This window comes from Galeopterus variegatus, unplaced genomic scaffold (genome assembly GCF_000696425.1).
Source record: "Galeopterus variegatus unplaced genomic scaffold, G_variegatus-3.0.2 Scaffold3284, whole genome shotgun sequence".
Taxonomy (NCBI): Eukaryota; Metazoa; Chordata; class Mammalia; order Dermoptera; family Cynocephalidae; genus Galeopterus; species Galeopterus variegatus.
Genome location: NW_007729395.1, coordinates 6,998 through 20,842, shown reverse-complemented (window position 1 = coordinate 20,842; position 13,845 = coordinate 6,998). Strand labels below are relative to the sequence as shown.

General features: G+C 56.5%; 1 protein-coding gene across 1 annotated transcript in view; it reads right to left on the bottom strand.

Annotated features, from left to right (window-relative positions):
* The window catches only part of LOC103600264 (unconventional myosin-VIIa), a gene marked incomplete at its 5' end in the record, with an annotated part of 38,667 nt that overhangs the window by 18,992 nt on the left and 5,830 nt on the right, over positions 1-13,845 (bottom strand). Inside the window, 13 exons of the mRNA XM_008584504.1 lie at positions 343-460; positions 2,095-2,265; positions 3,766-3,993; positions 4,858-5,031; positions 5,649-5,768; positions 6,393-6,519; positions 8,740-8,867; positions 10,233-10,322; positions 10,802-10,978; positions 11,232-11,435; positions 11,942-12,151; positions 13,119-13,226; positions 13,684-13,845. The exon at positions 13,684-13,845 is cut by the window's right edge and continues 6 nt beyond it. Of these exons, the coding sequence (XP_008582726.1) occupies positions 343-460; positions 2,095-2,265; positions 3,766-3,993; positions 4,858-5,031; positions 5,649-5,768; positions 6,393-6,519; positions 8,740-8,867; positions 10,233-10,322; positions 10,802-10,978; positions 11,232-11,435; positions 11,942-12,151; positions 13,119-13,226; positions 13,684-13,845 (2,017 nt within the window). The remainder of the gene's footprint in view (positions 1-342; positions 461-2,094; positions 2,266-3,765; positions 3,994-4,857; positions 5,032-5,648; positions 5,769-6,392; positions 6,520-8,739; positions 8,868-10,232; positions 10,323-10,801; positions 10,979-11,231; positions 11,436-11,941; positions 12,152-13,118; positions 13,227-13,683) is intronic.

Genomic DNA, 13,845 nt, shown 5'->3' with positions numbered 1-13,845 from the left:
GGCCTGCATGGGTTGGCGTTGGCCACAGCGACTTTCGGCTTAGTAGAGGCAGCCCAGCAGAGCCGGCCGCCTGCACTCTGGGCCACCCTCTTCTATACACAGGAAGTGCTTTCATGATTCCAGCCCTCGTTCAATTGTTCAATCCAGTGCACCACTGAGCTCCTGCTATGTGCCATGGAGTCACTACCAGACTGTGGGGAGGCAGGACCCACTCAGGGACGTTGACCGGAAAAGAACAAGCAGCCCCACAGGCAGGAGTTTGACTGACTGGGGAGACTGGCTGCCCGCTCTGCCATGGGAGGGCTGTAGAGCAAGGGGCTGGGAGACCAGGGGGCAGGGTACCTGAGAATTTGTAGGCTTCGTAAAACCTGGAGAAGAGCAATGGCCACTTGAAGCGGGCGTAATTGACCACATCCTCTTTGACCTTCTGGGCATCAGTTCGCCTCTGGGCATAAATCCCCTGGAGGAGACAGAGAGGAACAAAGGACAATGTACAAGCTCTGTCTGGACATCAGAGGAGGGAGGTGTCCCCGCCCTCCAGCCAGGGGTGGCCCAGGGCCACTGAACCTTCCTGTGCTTTGTTGCCTTTCCCTGTTCCCATCAGCCCATGGCCACCCCCGTTGCCCCATCTTTCTCCTTTTCAACCAACATCAGTGAATATGTGTGGGGTGCCATCTCCATGCAGGTCCGGGTGGCACAAAGTCAGAGACAGCATGGGTGCCTCGCCCAGGGAGCTCCCGTTCAGCAGAGGCAGGAAAGCTACAGGTCCCAGCCAGCGCAGGTGGGAGGCCCAAGGACCTGGGTCTCAGAGGCATGTGCTGTGAGTGGCAGACAGGGGGAAGGGAGGTGCCAGGGCCACCACACTGTGGGCTGACCCGCAGTGACAGAGACTGGCCAGGTGGACCTGGGAGCTAAGAAGACCAGAGTGTGGAGGCGGGATTGGAGCCTGGAGGTTGGGCGAGCAGCAGTAGCAGCTGGGACATGGGGTGCTGCTGGCAGGAAACAGAAGCACCAGCAGTTCCTTTCTCTAAAAATCCTCCCCAAGCCCCCATGAGAATTCTGTGGTGTTGAGGTGGAACTGGAGGGTCAGGAAGAACTTGTGGTTTTTACAGTATATCCACACAGATGTGGATAGAGACAGACGTGTGTACCAGCACACACGGCCCATTCCCGTCGCAGAGAGGGCCTAGAAGCAGCGCCTCCCAGAGCGGTGAGCGTGCGGGAGACTGGGCAAGGTGTGGCCAGCCTGGTCTCAAATGGTTCCGAGAAAATGACAAGGGGTGTGTATGCAGAGAGGAGACCACACAGCAAATGTGGCTGGCAGCTGGTGGATCCGGGTGAAGTGTACACAGCGGTGATAGTTTTTTAAACTTGCAACTTCTGTGTAAGTATGAAATTGTTTCAAAATAAAATGTGTTGAAAATAATTCTCTGTGATGAACTAAATTGTGCGCCTCCCCCTCACCCATTCATGTGTTCAAGTTCTAACCCCCAGTAACTCAGAATGTAACGTATTTGGAGATAGGGCCTTTAAAGAGATAATTGAAATAAAATGAGGTCTTTAGGGTGGATCCTAATCATTATGGGGAGCCAACTAGGAGAGGTGAGAGACCCCTTACTTGGGCAGGCTCCTTACTTGGGAGGGAACTACTCCCGGCTGGTTATGGCCTGGGGCTCCAAGCAAGGGGAGCGGATGGGGCTGCACCTCAAGCTCCCCAGGCAGGAATTTGGGCTGGAATACTTGGGCAGGCTCCTTACTTGGGAGGGAACTACTCCCGGCTGGTTATGGCCTGGGGCTCCGAGCAAGGGGAGTGGATGGGGCTGCACCTCAAGCTCCCCAGGCAGGAATTTGGGCTGGAATTCTTTTAGGGAAAAGGAGGTGCACTTCCTAGAAGCTCCTTCCAGCATCCACCCCCACTCTTGGGAAGCTGTAGCACTGGTAAGCAGCTGGTGCAAGGCCAGGCCAGGAAAACCCCAACACCTATGGCTCCGCAGTTTCCCTCATGAGGCCACAGGACTGGGTCTGATCCAGCAAGGACCTCATTGATTGCTCAGGTCCTCGCCCCTCCTCCAAGACCCCTCCCAGCCCTCCTACCTTCTTGTGGGCAGCAATGGCCAGCTGGGCCCATTTCTCCAGCGTCTTCAGGGGCGTGATCTCGCGGTCAGGGATGTAGGTGGGCACGAGGTTGAGGAGTCGCTCCAGGATCATCTCGGAGCCATAGTCCACAAAGTACTGCTGGGAGGCCAGCTCAGCCAGGTCATCCTCCTAGGTGGGAAGGAGACCTCGCTGGTGCCTGTGGCCCAGGCTCCTCCCACCCTGCCTCCTGTGGGTCTTGGGCCCTGGCCTTTGAGACCCTGTGTTCTCACTGATTCACCACCGAACTCCTGTCTGCTCAGTGGAACCAGGAGCTACCTAAGGGCAGAGCCACAGCCTCGCCTTCTCCTGGTTCCTTTAACACCAGCACAGAGCTGGCTCTGCCCAGGGGCACACAAACTGACCCAAAGAGACCCGCCAACCCCTCAGTAATGGGTCAGTCACTACACGTTCAGCCCTGTGAAACAGCGACTGGGATGGACAAAGAAGAGAGGAGGAAGCGCCTGCCCTGGAGAATGGGAGACCTGGGGACTGCTGGAGATGGACAGAGTGAGGGGCGTGTGTCACCGTTACTGCCTCCATCATCAACACTGAGCATCCGACGGCCAGTCAAAGTGTTTAACAACCAGAGGCTACTGCAGAGGCTTCAGAGAGCTGGGTGGGTGCTGGGCATTTGCCCCTTCTCTGCTGGGACTGGTGCATAGTAGCCCCGGTGATACCTACCCAGGGCTGGAGCCCTGGAGCAATGAAGAAAGGCTCTTGGGGGCCTTGAAGGCAGCAGCTATTTTCCAACTAATTTGAAGTATTTCAGAATTTTATCAATTGATATGGCTGTATGAATGCATTCTGTCTGAATATTAGCTTACCACCGCCAATACCACCATGATCATCACCACAACCATTTCCAATACCACAACCAACACCATTGCCACCACCAACACTGTCATTATCACCAACACCATCATCACCAACAATGCCATCGTCACTACCAACATTATCACCACCTTCAACAACACGAGCACCAGCACCACCAACACCAACAATAAATACCACCACCACCACCGCCACCACCGTCATCACTAACACCACCATCATTACCAACAGCAACAACACTGTCATTACTACCAATCACACCATCACTACCACCACCATCACCACCAACAACCACCATCCTCTTCATTTCCATCATCTCCGTGCTCATCCCTCCATCACAATCACCACAGAACCATACGTTTGATCAAAACCACCATCACCATTATCAAAACCAAAACAACCACATTGCTCTTGAAGGACTTGCAAACTCTGGTCTAAATGAATGAATGTCTTTCTCCTTTAGAGCAGAGTTTACTAGACGAACTCAGAACAATACAGCAAGTCCTGCACACGTTCTCTGCACCATGCCCAATCACTGCAGCAGCTCAGGGACGCCTTCCACCAGCAGAATTCAGGATATTCTTCAAAGCCCTTGCTTCTGGAATTTTCCCTCATCCTCACGACTCCCATGAGGTAGGTAGTGTTCAATCCAGGAGGAGCCTGGGGAATGCCCAACCACAATCAGGCTCAGCATTAGCTAGTGGTGGGTCATGGTGGTAACACTCAGCCCGAATTTGGAAAACAGATGGTTGTGGGCCAAGCAAGCTCACAGTTCAGCAGAACATTCATCTCACTCACCTTCTCACACCTGTACTCCCCAAATTTGACTCCTCGCACCACCTGCTGGTAGATGAGGTTGGTGGCCACATTGTCTTCCGAGGGGCTGTGCCAAGGCGTAAAGACCTCTTTGCGGAAGAAGAGCCTCCATGGGGCATTGCGCTCCTGGGCACCCTGCTCCTTGGCATACTGCTCACACTGGGAGATGGCGTCCATGACATGGTCACTACCGCTGCCCAGGGACGACACCTGTGGGCACAGACGGGGCTCAGTGGGAGGGAGGGCAGGCACGGAGTCAGGGCGGACTACAAGGACCATCAGCTGTGCCACTGTTCTTGGCAGATGGAGAACCAAGGCTTAGAGAGAGGCAGGGACATGCCCTAAGTCCCCTATGTAGCAGATCTCACTCAAGGACTGAATGGGACCCCTGTATCCCAGCCATGGGCTCTGAGCCGGCATGCCCAATGATTGTCTTTCTAGCCTCAATTTTCAGCAATTACGTGGAAGTTCCCATTTTCTGGTGGAAACCTCTTGTGAAACTGTTGGACAAACTGAAACACTGAAAACACAAGGGGTATCAGTAGGTGAGAAAAATCCAGGCAAACTGTGTCCAACAACATGGCTTTGTCCCTGGACCCGCTGGGTGGGCGGCCCCTGTGCTGTGAGTGATGTTGCTGGGTGTGTAGCGCAACTCAGAGGGGACAGCTCCAGTCCCAGATGTGAGCTGGGGGAGGCTCCTGCTCCGACTGGTGAAGAATGAGTGGAAAAGAGCTGCCATGTGTGGAGTAGTTTCTCCATCGCCCACCACCGCAACCTGATGAAGAGTTATATTCCCATTTGCACATGAGAAAGCCGGATTTCAGGGAGCCAAGTGGCAGCATGTGCCACATATGACTGTAGGGAGCCATGGGTTTCAATCTACATCACACTGTTGGACTTTTCCTTAGGTACCTAAGAGCTCTCCACAATCCTAAGGAGTCAGGCAGAGTCAGGTTACCACCGGCTCACCAAGGAAACCTGCGCAAGGTCACCTGACCCAATAGGTAGCAGCAGTGGGATGGCAGCCTGATGCCCCCAGAGAAGTACCTGAGGAGGCGCTTGGGGTGGCCATACCTTATCAAACAGGGCAATGTAGAGGGAGAACCCAAAGCGGTCCTTGAGTGAGATCTTGTCAGCCAGCGCGTTGCAGAGCTCCTTGGCTGTGGTCGCTGAGTCTGTCAGCAGGGTCTTGGTGGTCCCGTCCATGAATGTCACAGGCAACATGATGGGCTTCTTGGACTTGGTGGCCTGGAAATGACCCAACAGGGTTTGTGGGGTCCCTTCACTTCAGGCCAGCTCACTCCCTATGGATCCCGGCTCCCTGCTGTCTGAGCCCCAGACCCCCCACATTCCACCAGGACACTGCCTGTCCCCATCACAGGTACCCAGAAAGCCCCGCTGTGTGCCCCACCCCAATAGGACCTAGGGCCTGGGAGGTCGGGCACCAACACGGACCAGGCTCTTGCCCTCACTTCCACAACCATCACAAGACTGCGCAGTGGGCATCATTATCACCATGTTGCAGGTGAAGCCACTGAGATGTAGAGGGACTCCCCCTTGAAAGTCACTCTGACCATAAAGCCAGCAAAGGGGGGTCAATCACCCTTTGAAGACTTCCTGTTCTGATGGGTTTGGGATTCCAGAACTTGAGATGGGTGCTTGAGAAACCACAGAATCTCAAAGCGGGTAGCATTTCTGGGACACCAGAGTGCATTGGAAACACATGCATGTGTGTGTGCACGGACACACCAAAGCGGGTAGCATTTCTGGGACACCAGAGTGCATTGGAAACACATGCATGTGTGTGTGCATGGACACACACACACACGCACACACACACGCCCTGGATGGGGCCAGGGCCACACCTGCAGCTCCAGCCAGCTGGGTGGTTGTGTCCGCGTCCCATTGACGAAGGTCCTCCTCAGGCGCTCCTCACAGTATGGGGCATAGCCAGGCGGTCCCCCATGGATGAAGTTCCGCAGGTACTGCCAACGGGGGACGTGGTGAGGCAGCCCCACCCCAACCTCTCCAGGCCTGCCCCTCCTGGACCGTTAGAGCAGCCCCAAGTCCCTGCACCCACATGCTCTTCCTCTGCTTTCCATGGCTCCCACTGCCCTCGGGCCAAGTCCGCGTACCTACCGTAGCTTGGTGCAAAGCCACCACGATTGGCTCCGCCTATTCTCACCTCACATGCCATCTCCCCCTCTCAGCCAGCTTAACTGCTCCTCCTCCTCCAGGGCCCAGTCTAGACCCCACCACCCACTTCACAGTACCGACCAGTCAGGTTGGTCCTGCCAAGACCAGCTCCACCCTTGTGTTCCCGGTGCCTAGGGCCTGGCACCAAGATGAACTGAAGCACCTGCCACGAGACAGGTGTGCAGAGGACACAGCACATGCTCTTGTCAGCCTCAGCGCCTCACAAGTAAAATGGGGCTGAGGGGAGAATAGAGCTGCCTGGGAGGAGGGGTGCCAGGAAGACGGGGCTGGCAGGAGGTGGCCAGGCCTGCGAGGAGAGACTGGGCAGGCCTCACTACCAGGCTCTCTCCCATCAATGCCAAGATGGGGCCCAGCTCCCCTTCCCACTCCAGGAGGCCAGGCACCTTCCCTACCTTCACGAACTTCTCAGAAGGGGCAAAGCAGCCCACGCAGAGAGACACGAGGATCCAGCCCCGGGCATAGCTGCTCTTGGATGGGTTGTGGGTGAGCTGCTTGCTGATCTGGCAGTAGATCTCATCCCTGGGCAGGTGGAGGAACAAGGAAGAGAGGATCGCCTCAGAGGAACATCCCAGGCCCCACGCCCTCACAACACAGCCATCCTCTCCACTTGCCCAAGACCACCCAGGAGGAGGCAGGCTGGGGCTGGGGGAAAGGCTGAGCCCTAGGCCCTGGGGAGCCATTGAAAAGGGTCTTGCTTTGGAGACAGAATCATCAGGCATGAAGCACGTTCCTAACTCCAATCCAGATTCCACGGCCAGGGCCCCACTATCCAGAGTATGGTATGTATCTTGCTCTGGGCACAGCAGCCACAGCTCCTGGTGACCACACTGATAGGAAGCATAGGCCCTGCCTCTGTGTCTCTGACCAGCTGTGTCACCTGTGGCCACGGCAAGTGAGTTCAACTCTCTGACCCCAGTCCATAGTAGTCAGCTGCAGGTACAATTCCCACTAATTTCTACCAATGGCAACTAGTTGAGCAGAAACAGGAAAAACATCTGGAGGTATCCCTGGGGTGGTATGAGTAGGGACTTTGTCTCTTGAAAGGTTTCTGTAATGTTTGAATATTTAAGTGACTATGTATTATGTCTGTAATGAGATGAAAGCAATGAAGGTAATTTTTTTGGTTTTCATTTTAAAGGGATCCTTACAGGATTGCTGTAAAGAAAAATGAGCTAAGCCTTATAGAAGCACCTAGCACAGTAAGCCCTCAATAAATGCTAGCTGAGATTGTTGTTCTTAGGAATGTCTCTTCCCTTCCCTGAACCCGGTGCTATAAACAGCAGCCAAGGCAGGACCCACAGCGACGCGGTGACCACCAGGGGGCGCCCGCTGCTCCTCCTCCCTCAGCGCAGGGCTGAGCCGGCGGGAGGGGAGGGGATGTCCTCATCCAGTGGCTCCCGCTTGAGAGAGTTCATGACCAATAATTTCAAAGTAAATTCTGGAAGTTGCCAACTTTTTGTCATAACAAAATAAGAATATTCAAAACACACACAAACAACATGTCCGCTTTCCCAACTGTCATAAAACAAAGGTAATTTAAAATATCCAGAAAGTCGAAAGGGCAAAATCTTAGAACAAAGAGCGATCCTTTAAATAAAACAAATTTAGCTTTAGAAATATTATTATTTTTCCCATTTTGCCACAGACCAGTGAAAATGTTATCACCTGCAGCTGGGGGTCTCTGACCTGACCCCATTCACTTTGCAGACAGGGAGACCGAGGCCGAGACAAGGGAATGATCAGCCATGGTCCCTCAGGGAGTCACCACGGGGCTTTCTGACTCTTGGTCCAGGGCTCCCAGTGCTGCATTCTCTGGAAGGGTCAACTTTAGGCATGATGGTGACATCACTGGGAGGTGGATTCCTGCCCCTTAGACACACCTCGGGCAGGTACCTTTTCCTCCTGGGGGTGGGTGGCCCTGGGTGGTGTGGCCATCTCCAGTGAGGTAAGGACCAGCTTCAAGGGCAACTAAAGGAGGTCTGGCTGGGAGGCAGGGGGTCTGGGAAGCCGAGTGACCCCTGGGCAAATCTCTTCTCCACTCTAGACCTCAGTTTTCCCATCAGGAAAACGGGGCTGGCTCATGCCCCGCCCATCCTGCTGTCCTCCTAGTGGCATACACAAGTCCATGGGATCAGCTCTCCTAACCGACCTGTGCTGTGCAGATATGGTTCTTAGAGAGGTCCTAGCCCTCCTCTGACCCAGCAGGGTGACTCTTTATTTGCTCCTGGTGACTTCTGGATCTTCCCGTCTCCTCCCCAACACCCCAGGACTTGGGTAAAGTCCTCTCCGGGGCCTGGGCAGGAAGGAGGCACTTGCAGGATTCCCAGACATGCTGCCCACAGTAACCCTGACCCTGGGCCTGGGGTGGTGCACTGCAGGGGAGCTGGCAGCGACGAGGTTAAAGCAGGAAGTGCATGTCGGTTAATGATCATCAGAGCTACCGTTTATTGAGTGCCTCCCGTGTCCCAGGCCTGTGTTACACGCTTCTCACAGTTCTATCTTCCCACTGTTATTGTTCCTCCTTTACAGACCAGGAAGCAGAGACTCAGCGAGACCAGGGCCATACAGCTAGCTAGCAGCAGAGCCAAACCCATGCCTATTTGGCTTAATCTGTTGCTAACGTGATGGAGCCCCAACTCAGCTACCAAAAGCCCTTCAGGCCCCACCCTGGAAATTCAGGATGCCCCCACCCCGGCCATCCAGCAGCCCTCCCTGTGCCTGTGCCCCTCAGGCACTGACCGGAGTGCCGGCCGCAGGATGCCATTGCCAATGATGAAGTGCAGCTTCTCCAGGTTGGAGGTAGGCCGGTCCTCCAGCATGCTGTTGCCCTGCACCGTGGACTCCCCGTCATGCAGCCTCTTGGTCACCTGGGCCAGAGGGATGGGACTGGCTTGACCAGGGTAGGTGAAGTTAGAGGCATTGCCTCTGCTAGCCTGGGGCACCAGTGCCTGAGTCTGCCCTCTCCCTGGAGAGCAGAATCCTGGTTAGGGCCAGAAGAGCTGGGTTCCCTGCCACTAACCCCCACCACTGTCACTACCCCTGCCCTAAGCAGGCCAGACATTGGGCCAATAACTGGCCCACACAGCTGGGGAGTACTGGCCTGGTGCCACCCATTTCTGGGGATAAGGCTCCTCTGCAGCCTTCTTGACACCCTGCGCCCCACCCCTGCCCTGGGAAGCCCTTTCAGCGAGGACAGAGACCTTCTCCTCTGGCTCTCCAGCAGCATCCCCCTCTCTCCAGTGTGCCCCCCCCCATGCTGGCACCCAGAGTATACCCCAGGTTCCAACCACCTGGTCACCATCACCCTGTCACCAATGCCTCTGGCCCCAATGTGACCAGCCTCAGACTGGCTCTCACAAGATGTTTCTCTTCTCTGGTCCCCCACAGTCCTCAGCACCAGCCCCAAGCTCTGCCCAGAAGACACAGAGTGAGTGAGAGGCAGGTCGCAGGAGTGTGCAGACAGGGAGAAGCATGGAAGGTCCATAGCTCACTGAGAACCTCAGCCGCCATCTCCCACACCCCAGGACCCCATGGAGCAGGCATTTTCTTCCCAGGGCTCCTCGGTCACCAAGCAACAGGCTGGGATTCAAATCTGAGGCCACAAGGCTGCAGGACTGGATTTTTGGAACCCCTGACTCTGCAGCAGAGGGTCAGGAGACACTTCCTGGAGGAGGAGAGCCCCAGGCAGAGAAGGGGAAGGGGGAATTTCAGGCAGAGGGACTGGTGTGTGCAAATGTGGGGGTGTGGGGAGCCAGTCCCCTGAGCTGTGACTGTCTGACACTGCGCCCATAAGCCTGGACAATCCTGGAGCAATGCTTAGAAAAGGGAAGTGACTGAATGAATGAATTCATACACACTAATGGTGTTGGAGCTCCGTGAACACTCTTTTCACAGAAAAGTTCCTGCATCTGAAAGGTCTTTGGACCAGTCACCACAGGTCCATCCCCTGGCAGGAAAAGTCCTCCCTCTCACAATCCTCCACTCTGACCCTCCCTGGCTCTCGGCTCCCTCCTCTGGGAGGCCTTCCCTGACCTCGGCTTGAGTTCACCTCCTCTTCATGCACTCCTGTCTGCCCCATCGCCCCCCACATCATCCTGCCCCTGGCCAGCCAGGACCCCAGAGGACGGACTATCCATTGCGCTCCTGCACCTGTGTCCTCAGCTCAGCCATGCCCTGGCCTGGGCCACTAAGGCAGCCACCTGTGGGCTGCCAGACCCGGGCTCTGCTCTCACCTCCTCTGTGAGTTTGGACTTCTTCTTCAGGGTCAAGTGCACCAGCTTGTGCCTCACGCTGCTCTTCTTCTGCCCCTCGGGGAGCTGGGCCTGGGGAACCAGCAGGGATCAGGGTCAAGTGACTGGGCAGAAAGCAATGACAAGACTGCTTGACAGTGGGGCTATGCCCGGGGCCATCTCACCTCCATATTAATGCTTAAGAGGTCTACTCCAGCTTACGACCCCCTAACTCCTGCTCCCACACTCCCCACCAGCCACCTGGCAGATGGGAAGTGTAGTGACCTGCCCAAGGCCTTGCAATAAGTCAATACGGGAGCTGGCTCTGGCTGCAAAGCCGCTGTCTGCTCTGCCACGTGGCTCCCCTCAGGTACAGTTGGCACTTTACACTTTACAAAACTGTCACACATTTGTTGCCACAAACAGGTGGAAGAAGGCGGGGTCTAGGGGGTGGTGAGACAGCGACTAGCTATAGGAAGCTCTTTCTGCTGAAGATCCCGAGACTGGGGATGCCAGGCATCCCTTCCCACTGACCTGGGAGGGACATTGGCCAGAGGGAGATTGGGCCCTACCTCGCCCTCGCCCTGCAGGGCCTGCAGCTCCCTCTTGTATGTCTTCTTGCCCAGGGTCTCATAAATCTTGGTCATCACAGGGATCTTCTCGCTGCCATCACTCATGGCCGTGTGGTACTTGGGCTCAGGGAGGTCCCCCATGAACCGGAGGATGGTGATCCAGACAGCCAGGGCCGCCTGGGGGCACAGCACTCATGTCAGAGATCCATCACGTAGGACATTGCAAAAGCCGCCAAGATAACCTGGTGGCTTGTGGGGAGGGCTGGAGAAACACCTATCTGCGTGGTCTGGCTCCAGGCTGAGCACTGGGCTGAAGCCTATAGACCTGGTCCCTGCCCATCAGGGACCCACCACCCTCAGCACCCACTGCGTCCACCTGGGGCGGACCCACAGCCCCAGCCAGCAGTGACCCAGCACAGGCAGGCCTTACCAGCTGGTCCCCCTCGTCCTCATGGTAGAGCAGCGGCTGTTTGAGTGGCCGCCGAGTGTAGGAGTGTGTGGTTGTGCCCTGGAAGTAGGTGGCAGCGAACTTGGCAAATTTATACTCGGAGAGGTCCTCCTCGTCCTCGTCGGGCAGGGGCAAGGCTGCATCCAGGTCTTCCTCCACCATTTCCCTCCGCCCTCGCTCCAGGTCCTGAAGGACAAACTGGGTGGGAGGGCTTGGGGGCAGGCTCAGGGCTGGGCTACTGTCCCCCAACCTGACCCTGCAGGGCTAGCTCTTCCTCCAGGAAGAGCTACCCAAACAGACCCTGGTGTGTGGGAGGTCCTCGACAGATGAATGGATAAAAGTTTGAGAATGGCTCTGGAAAGGGACAGTGGCTGGCCTGAGGTCACATGGCAGCTGGGGCTGGACAGGGCCTGGGACTGTGTGGGAGGTCCTCGACAGATGAATGGATAAAAGTTTGAGAATGGCTCTGGAAAGGGACAGACAGTAGCTGGCCTGAGGGCACATGGCAGCTGGGGCTGGACAGGGCCTGGGACCTGTGCCCCAACCCAGTTCATCACTGCTCCCCTCTGCTCAGAGGGGCCAGGTGGGCTCTGTGCAAAGGGGCACAAGAGGCAGGAGAACCGTCACGCAGGGGTGCCTAGGCTCCCCAGACCAACTACAGGACCTCTGAAGCCCTGTCCTCAGCCTGGTACCTCAAAGCCACTAGGCGCCTGGCCCTCCTGGCCTGGCAGGCCACCTGAAGTCCCCAGGAAGCCAAACATCTTGTCCACCATGTCCGAGTGGCTGACAGGCTCATGGCGGGCCCGCTCTGCCTGCTCCAGCAGCAACTTCTTCCGCCGAGCCTCCTCCTTTTCCTTCAGCTCCCGCTCAGCATCTTCCCGAGCCAGCTGTGCCAGGCGCTCCTGGGACGTTGGGGTGATGCAAAGGAGACAGTGTCAGCACTGGGTTCATGGCCTCAGGGAAAGAGCTCTGCCTGGGGAGCCTGAGAGAGCCCCTGCAGCAGCCGGGCCTCAGTCCCAACCTCTCCCAGGGCCCTCCTGACCACCAGCAAGAACACAGCCTCTGACTTTCCCATCTTGGCCATGCTCAGCCCAGCCCTCACAGTCCATGGAGGACAGACACCCAGCCCCTCTGGGCCACGGGGAGGCCTTTCAGCAGGCCCAGACAGTGATCCAGCCTGCCCTCCAGTGCTCGGTGGGGGACCACCTCCTCCCGGCAGCCTGCCCAGGGGACCACGCCAGCCCAGAAAGCCCATAGTCTTTGGGTTGAGGCTCTAGGCCAGCACTGCCAGAGAGAAATTGGTGAGTCACGTATTTATTTTTAAAAGTAAAAATAAATAGGTGGAATTAATTTTAATAATATATTTTATTTAATAGTTTCCCCCAAATATTATCTTAACACATAATCAATATTATAAAGATAATACTGAGATATTATATATTTTTTCTTTCCCACTAAGTCTTTTCAAAATCTTGTGTGTATGTCACACCCACAGCACTGTGCTATTTGGACGAGCCACACTTCAAGTGGTCAGCAGCCACACGTGCTGGTGGCTCCCACAGCAGGCAGTGCGGCTTCCCACGTGCTCACCCAGCTCGGGCTCTTTTTTCCCCGGGCGCTGCCTCCCAGCCAGAAAAGGCAGTGCTGGGGGATGAGCCCTCTTCCTCCCGAGCCATGGGCCTCTGCCCTCTTGCCTGATAGGACCGGGCACCCCATGGGAGCTCAGTCAGCGTGTGCCGAGTGTCCAGTGAGGGACACTTTCTGAAGGAAGGCGGGCAGGCTGCGTGGACAGGCGATGGGCGCCAGCGGTGGGGGAGAGCTGCTGAACCAGGGGTGGACGCAGGAGGCGCTGGGAGCTTCCCAGCTCACCTGATGCTTGCGTTCAGCCTCCTCCTTGGCCTTCTTGGCGCTCATCTCCTTCCGGAGCTTCTCCTCCTCTGCCAGCCGCATTTTCTCAGCCTCGAGGCGCCGCAGGTACTGATGGAAGGCAGTGGGTGGGCACCGAAACAGGTGCAGCTCTTCTCACAGTGCTTCCGGTCAGCTCTACCCACCCCCACCCCGCCCCAGCTCTGGGACTGGGGGCAACTCTGCTAGATAATTTGGCAGATAGGGAAACTGAGGCAATGGAGAAATTCTCCAGGTTACACAATGGGTTGGAGGCACCACTGATCCCAAATCCAAACCAGGTTTGCCTTGGCCTCCCAAGAATTCACAAGAGTGACGGGGGGTCCCAGCCCTGTCCTTGGATGGGAGGATAGATATGAGGGTCTGGTCCTAGTTTTATGCATTTCTCAGAGCCTCTGGTCCCCTGCATAGGCCTCAGCTTCCCCGGCCAGCACCTGGGGGTGATCCCACCGCCTGGGGTGGAACACAACCTCAGAGGACACACTGTCAGGGCTCAGAGCCTTGGTGCTTGGACTCGCTTCCCCCTTACCTCGGCCCTGAGGCGCCGGTGCAGCCTGCGGGCGATCATGCCCCGGGCATAGGCCTGCACGGTGAGCACAGCCCAGAGGCGGTGGCGGAAGGCCTTGCGCACCAGGTAGGCGCGGCAGCGGGCCTGGAACTCAATGATGCGCCGGCGGGCCAGGCGATACTG